The 11358-nt window shown below is 45.2% G+C and overlaps 1 protein-coding gene across 1 annotated transcript in view; it reads right to left on the reverse strand.

Annotated features, from left to right (window-relative positions):
* LOC106809817 (protein IWS1 homolog) overlaps positions 1-11358 on the reverse strand; it is a 31222-nt gene that overhangs the window by 14108 nt on the left and 5756 nt on the right. The window contains exons 5-6 of the mRNA XM_014813028.1: positions 7864-9124; positions 7581-7662 (exon numbers count right to left, since the gene is read on the reverse strand). Coding sequence (XP_014668514.1) covers positions 7581-7662; positions 7864-9124 — 1343 coding nt within the window. The remainder of the gene's footprint in view (positions 1-7580; positions 7663-7863; positions 9125-11358) is intronic.

Below are 11358 nucleotides of genomic sequence, written 5' to 3' on the forward strand. Positions count from 1 at the left end.
TCCGGCGTCCCCGGTCAACCTCACCGCGCTCCCTTCAACGTCATAACTTCGAGGGCATCGCCAGCTGTATATGTTGCTGGCCACTACCGGTCACGCCAGACTCAAGTCTCTCAATCTCAGGTTAAGCTGTTTTGGGGCATCGAGGAAATGCTGGGAATCGATTATGCGCCTAGAGAAATCAAAAACCTCTGGAGGAGGGTTTGAGCTTCTGCCCTGTTCTGCTGGTACATTAACATCTTGGTCCTGCAGTATTATCAATGTCAATGAGTTCACTTTTTGAACAGTTAATGCTTTTGTTTGAGACTATGCAGCTGAACATGGATTAACGACACTTATGCTTTATTAATAAACAACAAAAGTAAATAACATCTGCCCCTGCTGTGCAAGGCCCTGAAGCCAATTTCATGCGCATCGTTAATATTAAATACATTGTCATTTGACTAGATGTGGAGTATCGAATAGTATCTTGACAGTCGTTTCTAGTGATATATCCTGTGCATTCACTCTATCAATGTTTGCATTATCACAAAACACTTTGATTCAATAGTGATTCGTCCTTGGCCGGGAATTTCTAGTCTGGTGCAAATTGGTCTTCATAGGAGTGTCTAGAGAAACATTTCGGATTCTACTTCTAGTGAAAATTTGACTAACAAATGAATATGTGACACGGGACTAATCGCAGGATGTAATTCACTCACACGTAGTTAACACACACCAGTCTGAGTCAACCTCCGAAAACATTAAAGTCACATAGCTATAATCAGTATGTTGAAAAGTTTCCTTACTAAGTACCTTTTTCAAGACAAGTTCTCAAGGTATAACCGATGTTGATTCTCCAGTATCTGGTAATCGATGGAAATCTATATATAGTACATCACACTCACTCTATCTAGCAGCGAAGTCATTGAGTGACACGCCAGTGGGAATTTTACACTAGACCAACACTCATCCTCTAAAGTTCATACTCATTTTCGTCATGTCACATTCTATCAGCTAAATTGATTCATAGCTACAATAGTAAAGACATCGTTGAAAGAAAAGTACAAAAGGTTACACGCTACCGTCCCTTTGTGTGCTGTCTGTACATTTCTATATTACTATATCGACATAGTTAATATTACTGATCCCTGAGCCCCATGTCTGGTGCATCTACTATTTTGGGCTTCAAGTGTAAGATGCCGGTTGGTCACCCCAGCTCGTCGTTTGACCGCACCTCGCTGCTCAGTCACCGGTCGTTTGATGGCCGGTTTGGGCACTCGGTTTGACACCTGGTCGGTCACTCGTCTTAATAACCACCCATCCTAGTCAACGCCCGTTGACCCGGCCCGGATCGGCGTCACAGGTGCGTTTGAATGACCACCTGGTCGGTCAGCTCGTTTGACCACTCAGTTTCCAGTCACATCGTTTTGACTGCCGGGTCGGTCATCCGTTTGAACCACGCCGTCAGTCACGTCGTTTGACACGCTTGGGGCTCAGTCTATGACCACCGCGTCAGTCACTCGTTGACCAACGACCGCGTCCATGTGCCAAGCGGCAGCAAGCAGCTCACCTTGCAGGCCAGTTTTCGCGTAAGAATCTGCATTGAGCCGTTCGATCTTTCTTAGCGGCTCGCTCTGCGGCAGTCGGCAAACTCAGCTGAGCGTAAGGCGACGCGAAGCCCAAGCGATGGCGCCCAGCTTTCATCCTCGCCAGCGCAGAGACTCGCCGCCGCCGGCCTCCCTGCCTGCCTCCTCCGTCCGCGGATGGCCTTCTCCTCGCGAGAGACGAAGGACTGCAGGAAGGTAACACGTGTGGAAGACGTTAACGGCCCGGGATTTTAACGTTGTGAGGAAGATATAAGAAGAGAGAGGAAGCGCAGGTCGACCGAGTGTGGCGAGTGCGTGCGTGCGTCGTATCTTGGGGAGAGCAATGAGAAAGACGAGAAAGCCAGAGAAAAGAGAGAGAGATGGAGAGATCAGGGAGACTAGATATATAAGCGGAAGCGAGAAAGAGAGAGAGAGAGAGAGAAACAGAGAGAAAGACGAGAGAGAAAGAGAGATAGAGAGAGGAGGAGTAATGAGTGAGTGAGGGAGGGAGGGAGGGAGGGAGGGAGGGAGGGAGGAGGGAGGGAGGGAGGGAGGAGGAGGAAATAAAGAGAGAGAGTAATGAAAAGAGAGTGTGCGAGAGAATGGAGGACAAGCAACAGAGGTAGGGGAGGGGATGAGAAATTTAAACGCCCCGTAAACCCTGCCCACAATTTAACCATATAACGCAATGTATCAGAAAGAGACGAATTTTTTTTTTTTTTTTCCAATTTTCAAAAACTGAAATAAAATGTTTAGGGTCGCTGGGAATAATAGGGTCGGTGCGGGAAACCGTAACCACGACCATATATTTTCTTTTGAGCCATACAACTTGTTATCCGGAAGCGACAGGTAATCATCAGCATGTAACAGTCAGGTCAGCAAGACGGCACATCAATAAGCACCTGACACGGCTGTCAAGGGCCAGCAGTGGCCCTCAGGCACTCCATAACTCTAAAATTCTCTCTAACCACAGGTCGCATAAAATTCTAACGGCTGTGTTGTTTTTACCAAAAGTTATTCCAGGGGCCGGCCTCATGGGTTGTTAGCTAGCGAGACTTTCCGGGGGGCATACCATAATCATGATTTTGAATGCAATATTAATGGCTAACTGCTACGCCATGATGCTACCTCTACAATTGAAAACATCACGGCAGCACGCATATGGTGATATCAATCAAACTATACTAACTGCAGTTATATCACTGCACATCACAATAATCAATCAACCAACAAACCGTGTAGACCTCGACCGCCATAGGAAAGTGGGGGGGGGGGTGTCTGCCGTAGACGGACAAGAATTCTAAATGGCAACTCAAGACATCATATTAAGGAGGCAGTCAGCAGAAATCATGGAATATCTCATTCTTAGTTGCATACACCACCGAGAACAGTCTTGAATAAGGAACGTTGGCTAGAGCACCGGCCGCATGTAAAACCTGACATTGATGTCTGCACCCACCGGCAGGTTACATAACCAGATATTGTTTCACCAGTGTCATCGCTAGCACACGCGCTCTTTTCCGCGTCAGCCAGTATGGAGATAAAACTGCGACATATAGTCACCAGTAGTTATCGCGCGATGTTACCCCCAGAGTCCGACCGGACCAAGTGCTTGACATCCTCTGCACTTAATGCAAAATCGGAGACATGGTTGGTCAGGCTAGTGGCGGTCAAGCAACCACACAGACGAGTGCCGTCTTGACCACACGTTACACATTCCTTTGCTTGTTTAAATTTGCTTCTTCTCAACGTTTTCGGCGAATCGTTTAAACCGTGCCGTGACGGCCCTGATATAGCCCTGCAGTTGCACTTACGGAGTGTTCGGCGAGGTGAAATTGCTACGCGTACGGAAACTCCAAGTGGTTTGAGTCGAGTCCCGGGCGTCGTTTATACTCAGTGTTCACAGGGTCAACTTGCTCTACTGCCTGCCTTGGGTTTTTTATATATGCATTATATATATATATATATTATATATAGAGAGAAGAGAGACGAGAGAGAGAGAGAGAGAGAGAGAGAGAGAGAGAGAGAGAGACAGAGAGAGACGCAGAGAGAGAGAGAGAGAGAGAGAGAGCGAGAGAGGCGAGAGAGCGAGGAAGAGGAGAGCAGAGACAGGGGACAGAGAGAGAGAGGACAGAGACAGAGAGAGAGAGAGATAAAGAGAGAGAGGAGAGAGAGAGAGAGAGAGAGAGAGAGAGAGAGAGAGAGAGAGAAGGAGAGAGAGAGAGAGAGAGAGAGAGAGAAGAGAGAGAGAGAGAGAGAGAGAGAGAGAGAGAGAGAGAGAGAGAGAGAGAGAGAGAGAGAGAGAGAGAGAGAGAGAGAAGCGAGAGAAGAGAGAGAGAGAGAGAGAGAGGAGAGAGAGAGAGAGAGAGAGAGAGAGAGAGAGAGAGAGAGAGAGAGAGAGAGAGAGAGAGAGAGAGAGAGAGAGAGAGAAGAGAGAAGAGAGAGAGAGAGAGAGAGAGAGAGAGAGAGAGAGAGCGAGAGAGAGCAGAGAGAGAGAGAGAGAGCAGAGAGCAGAGATAGAGAGAGAGCGATGAGAAAGCGAGACGAGAGAGAGAGAGAGAGAGGGAGAGAGAGAGAGAGGAGAGGCGAGAGCGACGAGAGAGAGAGAGAGAGAGAGAAAGCTGGGTTGATGTGGCGAAACAATGGCCACTGCGTGGGTACAACACGTTTGCCATATTTGTTTATAGTTTTAATAATACGAAACTTTATTCATGGCATTGTCGTCGTGCACGAGCTGGCCGTTGATGCACAAAGTGTTGCTGCAGGTGGTTTTAGCGTGTATTAATGTCGCATACAGCATGCTTTTCAGATAAATTCATGGTGTTCAGCTAGGTTGCCAATTTAACGCGAGTCCTCATTAAGCAAATAATAGATTTTTTTTTCAAAAAGAGGGTAACATATTTAATAGTAGAGGGTTCCGCTAATCAAGATCAGTGTGCACATACAGCAGCTTGTTCATAAAAAGATAGGTAATCCCGAGGCGCAGATTTAGGGGTTTGCAGCCGGTTTCCAGAAACCGGTCACGAAGGCCTCAAATTCAAAGCAGTAAGAATGCACCAAATATACCTAATTTTTTACAAATTCCGGGGCATGCCCGCGACCCCCTAGCTGGCAGAAAGAACATATGCAAAACTGGTCACCCAAACACCTCTGGATCCGCGCTCCTGGGTTATACACGCAGCTGGCAGCTGGCATACTATGATACTAGTATCCCTAAAGTCGAGCACCTTCAACTATCTTAATGTTGCCGTTAAACCTGCCGCACACTGCAGCACGATTTTTCAGCGCGATTTATCGGCCCGATATGATAATCAGTGCCGATACGGGTAGGGGTGTGCGCTGTTCATTTGTAAACGATTTTATTTTTATCGGGTGATCGTTCCAAATCAAACATGTTGATTTTGAACCGAGAGCGCGATTTTAAGGCCGCCGCAACACCTAAAGCCGATTTTAAGGCCGCCGCACACCTACATCGCTTCATCGCTTCATCGCTTCATCGCTTCATCGCTTCATCGCTTCATCGCTTCATCGCTTCATCGCTTCATCGCTTCATCGTTTGTAAAATCGGCTGGTGTGCGGCGGCCTTAACACAAGTATGTAAAAATACAATGCCTTCAGCAAGTGGCTTTGAGTTTCATTTGCTTCCTCTGATTTTTAACCCCCCCCCCCCGCGAAATGACTAATAGCCGAAAGGAGGTAAGAACCAGGTGAGAAAAGCTGAGAAAAGGTGAGAACCCGGGTGTGAAATTAAAGGGAGTCCGGAGTCAAATACTCTCTGATTTACTGTCGGACTCCCTGATTTGACATATGCAGGAGTCCGTGTGACTCCCTGAAAATTCTGCTATACTAACTAGTTCATTCCAGAGCGGACTCCCTGATTTGACATATGCAGGAGTCCGTGTGACTCCCTGAAAATTCTGCCATACTGACTAGTTCGTTCCGGAGCCCAGCCTCGCAGAATTACCATATTTTTTCAGGTAATGCCCAAAGAAAATTTAGCAGACGTGCAACTGCATGAATCTTAAAAAAAAGCACACGAGTTATTGTTAATATCTTTTAAATTTTAAACCTCAGACTGCAGAGTGCAGACTCCCTCATTTTGCCACGGCCTCCCTCCTTTTGAGGGTAGGGAGTCCGTTGGACTCCCGTGTTCAAAAGTTAATTTTAACCCCTGTAATATGATGTACGCACGATGTCGTAATTGTTGCCGTGACATATACCGGTATGTTAGTGTGTGGTATTGTAACGTAGCTGCGCGTGCAGGCGCAGCAAGTTTCAGTTCACAGCAAGGAAAACGAGCCGGGGCATGGAGAACCCCACCTGGTTTTCGACAACTCGCACCAGTGCGGCTGTGATGCTACACAGCGTCGCAGCCAGTCAGCCGCCGGCAGCAGACGCAGCCCCCTGCCACCACACCATGGTGCGCTTGCTCCACTAACCCACATCAACGCGTGCGCGCAAAACGACCCTCCAGGGGGCGTGACTGACGCGTCGAGTGTGGATGAGGTATTGCACCACAGATGCTCACTCACTCACTCGCTCACTTGCTCTCACTCACTCACTCGCTCGCTCGCTCACTCACTCACTCCCTCACTCGCTCGCTCGCTCACTCCCTCCCTTGCCCACTCGCTCACTTGGCCGCCCGCCCGCCCGCTCGCTCGCTCGCTCACTCACTCACTCCCTCACTCCCTCACCCGCTCGCTCACTCACTCCCTCCCTTGCCCACTCGCTCACTCGGCCGCCCGCTCGCTCGCTCGCTCATTCACTCACTCACTCGCTCACTCTCTCTCACTCACCCACTCGCTCGCTCACTCACCCGCTCACTCACTCACTCACTCACTCACTCACTCACTCACTCACTCACTAATTGTCTCTCTTTCTCTCTCTTTTTCTCTTTTTCTCTCCCTTCTCGATCTTCTCCTCCCCTCTCTCTCTCTCTCTGTCTCTCGCTAACTCCCTCTCTGTCTCTCTCTCTTCTCTCCCCTCTGTCTCTACTCCTTGTAGAGATAATTACTAGCATGGTAGCACTGTGTACTCCCCCCCCCCTCCTGCCCTGCAGCCACGGGCGGAGATAAACGGAACTCGGTTTGATAATTTAATAGGTTTAATATTGAAGTGGAAACGGTGGAATTCGCCTGCAGGTATCATGCCTGATGGGATGATAAATGTGGGGTAAAAACTCGACATGTGCGCAGTCTTATCATGCCACTGTTGGGAGAACAGTACGACAAGAGAAAGAACAATACATTCACCATCACCAGAACACTGACCGGAGGCACACATTTTAATGAAAGTCGAAGAAAATCATGTACAGTCTAGCCTGTATTCATAATATAAAATAATTGGCTATCATTTCTATGGAATGGACACCTGGCTATAACGGACATTTGTGGCATTTCCCTCGAGTGACCATTATACACAGGTTTAATGGTAATGATTTGATTCGATAAGAAAATCTGATCGCAATAAATTCCTCCTGGCGGAGGCAGGCCCTACACTGGCATGTACGGTTATGACATCAAGCTTTCCCTAAGGCACGTCTCAGCTACTCAGAGACTATTTATACATACAATTAACCTCAATGGCATGACGCCAGATGATGTAATATAAATCGCAATTTAGCATATTAAACCCATTAGTGTGGTAACTCAAGCACACAAGTATGCTTTCTATGTCACACATTCCTTGGAATTTACTGCAGGCCCAATATAATAATTACTTGTATATAGATGTAACCTTTTACTGCAGTAAAACTTGTGTAGCTTGACAATACATGGTATCAAGACAGCCTGATGTATCTGTCGAACAGTTAGACCTGAAAGCTGACTCACAGACTTCGCTGCTCTACCACAATTTTACAGACATCCTCTCTGCTACACTCGATGTCCAACTGGCATAAAACAGTATCAGCGTTCTTCTGGTATCTGACACCAGGGGGCAGCAGCTTACAGGAGCAACAATTGTTGAATTTCCACAACTTCATAATGTATTATAATAGGTGATAGATGAGCTTACATTTTTCCTCTTTGCCTTGGAGTCTGATAACTTTCTCTTTTTTGCCCCTGAGGTCTTCTCTGCTGAACTTTTCGTCGGATTTCTGAAATAAGGAAATGTATGGAAAATTTACGAGCTATACAAAGCAACTCTGCTGACCGCCAGTTTAAATCTAACAAAGTTTATCTAAATACTGAAATGCTATTTACCCATCTCCCTTTTTATCCCACATTTCTCTCTGTCGCCCTCCTTCTCACTCACTATCTCCCTCTCGTTCTCTATTTCTATTATATAGCAAGCTTACGTTTCAATGTCTGTGTCACTATCAGTGCTATCAGAAGAATCCGAAATTTTTTCCCCGGCATTTTCTTCTTTCTCTTTAGCAAGCAAGGTATGCTGTTCTCCATCAGATTCTGAATTATGTCCTTCCGTGCTCTCCTTCTCACTCACTTCTGAATTGGAATCGTCGCCAGCTTCCAATTCTTTTTGTTCCTTATTTCCCGCCTTCTTTATGCTGGCTAATACTTCATCATCTGAATCTGAGTTAGTTTGGTTCTTTCTGGCCCTAACCTTCTTGCTTTTCAGTTTCTCTCCTTGCCGCTTCTTCGGTTTTAACTTTGGAGTTTCCGGTTCGGAAACGCTTTCAGATTCCATTTCTGTTTGTTTCTTATTTCCCGCCTTCTTTATGCTGGCTAATACTTCATCATCTGAATCTGAGTCAGCTTTGTTCTCCTTGGCCATAACCTTCTTGCTTTTCACTTTCTCTCTTTGCTGCTTTCTCGGTTTTAACTTTGAAGTTTCCGACTCAGAATCGCTTTCAGGTTCCAATTCTTCCCGTTTCTTATTTCCAGCCTTCTTCTTGGCTAATACTTCATCATCTGAGTCAGAGTCAGTTTGGTTTTTCTTGGTCATAACCTTCTTGCTTTTCACTTTCTCTCCTTGCCGCTTTTTCGGTTTTAACTTTGAGGCTTCCGGTTCGTAATCGCTGTCAGGTTCCATTTCTGCTTGTTTCTTATTTCCCGCCTTCTTCTTGCTGGCTAATACTTCATCATCTGAGTCAGAGTCAGTTTGCTCTTTACTGGCTGTCATTTTCTTGATTTGTCTCTTTCTTGCTTGCTGCTTAACTGGACTTGACTTTGGAGTTTCCGATTCGGAATCGCTTTCAGATTCCAATTCTTCCCGTTTCTTATTTCCAGCCTTCTTCTTGGCTAATACTTCATCATCTGAGTCAGAGTCAGTTTGGTTTTTCTTGGTCATAACCTTCTTGCTTTTCACTTTCTCTCCTTGCTGCTTATTCAGCTTTAACTTTGGAGTTTCCGATTCGGAATCACTATCAGAATTCATTTCTGTTTGTTTATTATTTCCTGCCTTCTTCTTGGCTAATACTTCATCATCTGAGTCTGAGTCAGTTTGCTCTTTACTGGCTGTCATTTTTTTGATTTGTCTCTTTCTTGCTTGCTGCTTAACTGGACTTGACTTTGGAGTTTCCGATTCGGAATCGCTTTCAGATTCCAATTCTTCCTGTTTCTTATTTCCAGCCTTCTTCTTGGCTAATACTTCATCATCTGAGTCAGAGTCAGTTTCGTTTTTCTTGGTCATAACCTTCTTGCTTTTCACTTTCTCTCCTTGCCGCTTTTTTGGTTTTAACTTTGAAGTTTCCGGTTCGTAATCGCTGTCAGGTTCCATTTCTGCTTGTTTCTTATTTCCCGCCTTCTTCTTGCTGGCTAATACTTCATCATCTGAGTCAGAGTCAGTTCGCTCTTTACTGGCTGTCATTTTTTTTATTTGTCTCTTTCTTGCTTGCTGCTTAACCGGACTCGACTTTGGAGTTTCTGACTCAGAATTACTGTTGGATTGCACTTTAACCTGTTTCTTACTTCTTGTTTTCTTCTTGCTAGCTAACACTTGATCATCCGAATCAGCGTCAACTTGCTTCTTACTGTCTATAACTTTCTTACCTATCCCTCTCCTTGCCGGCCGTTCGATCGGTTTTGACTTTAAGGATTCTGACCCAGAACCACTACCAGACTCCATGTCTTCTTGTTTCTTATTTCCTGGATTCTTCTTGCTAGATAACACCTCATCATCTGAACTTGATTCCGAGTTCGAAACAACCTGTCCCTTCTTTCCTTGTTGTTTTCCCTTAGGCAACATAGCCGGTGTTGCTGCATTTGAATCGGGGCCGGAATCACTAGCGATCTCCTCATCCTTCAATGCTTTTGCTGAGCCATCTTCACTGTTGCTCCCTTTGTCATCATGAGAACATTCAACCTCGGCATCACTGCCCGACTGTGTGACTTGTTCCACAGCATCTTCAAGGGATATAGACAGTCGCTGACGTGCTCTCTTCTCGGCTGCCTCCATCTCCGTATGATCAGCCTTCCTCTCTTTCTCTTTCTTGGAGGCAGTCTTCGTAATGGCACCTTTTCTGATGGGGGAGCGGATTTTTAAAACGTCTTCGAGCACAACTGTGGGCTCAGCCTGCTTTTGTGATGTTCGCTTTCCATCTTCACTGGATTCATCCTCGCTATCATCGCCATGGCAACTGTCTGTGGACAAAACTTCGATTTAGTTACATAGTAAACTGTAACGATATGTGTTGTACCGTATGTTCAATAAAAAATCAATAATATGCACAATGGTAACAGCTAAATTCATTGTAATTGGATCCAAAAAGTTGATCACACTAGAAATGAATAAATAATTAGTATTACTCATTAGTAAAATTAATAAATGAAATCCAGAAAACAGCAATGCATATAAAAAGGCATATATTATGAGCTGTGGCCTTCTCATTGTTGGTTCACCAGTTTAGATGCTTTAGGTACAGAGTTAGACTACAGGTAGATCCCGTTTTACGATGGTCCGTTTTACGACTTTTCACATTAACGACCTTTTCAAAATTACCTAAAAATTGGAAATGACAAAAACAACAACTCAATAACACATCGCAGCAACGCCTGTGAGTTCAAACACACAATATGTGCTTCTTTTGTTTTTCGTGGTGCATTGTGGGTGGAATGATAGCATTTAATTGCATTATAATTTGGTCTTGTTTTATGACTTTTCATTTTACCTTGTTTTACTGGAACTTAACCCTGTCGTAAAACGGGACCTACCTGTATATATCATATTTGGCAAGCCTCATTAATTATCTAGGCTCCACTCAAAGCACACAAGTGTCTAGATTTTACTATGACCAGCTTTAACATCAAGCAGAAGTTATTACTGGCATCCGGCAGCAATAACCATTAAGCGATGCTACAGCAAACTTCCAGCTGCATATTCGTCAGTTTCGAAGATGTGAACATGAAGTTAAAGATGAGGCGAACGTTGTTTAGGAACTTACCCGACTGGTTCATCACCTTCTTCCTCTTAGTGAGATTTGTTGCCCCATTGCTGTCGTCTTCTCTGGGTCTCTTTGCCTGAAATGCGGTATTTTCTTCTTCTGGTTTCTTAGAAGCATTTTTGTAAGCAATGGTCTTCATCTCGCGGTCACGGAATCGGTTTTGGTTCTGTTTATTAGGACTGTTCTCCCGTTCCGACTCATTCTAAAACCAACAGGCATTCCAAATTAGCATATATACATTTGAACTAGTGCAGCAACAATGCTAAAGGTACATAACAGCTTCACTATGTACATAATAATTTCCAAGTGATATCCATTGAACACGTTCCATGTCTATGGTTCTCAACAGTACCCCATACACCTTTCACCACGTAGGTGGTCAATTCTGAACCCTGTAACGAAGGTACTGATAGAGTATGCCAACACTCAACTCGATCCAATACACTGAAC

Source organism: Priapulus caudatus, unplaced genomic scaffold, assembly GCF_000485595.1.
Source record: "Priapulus caudatus unplaced genomic scaffold, Priapulus_caudatus-5.0.1 Scaffold387, whole genome shotgun sequence".
Taxonomy (NCBI): Eukaryota; Metazoa; Priapulida; class Priapulimorpha; order Priapulimorphida; family Priapulidae; genus Priapulus; species Priapulus caudatus.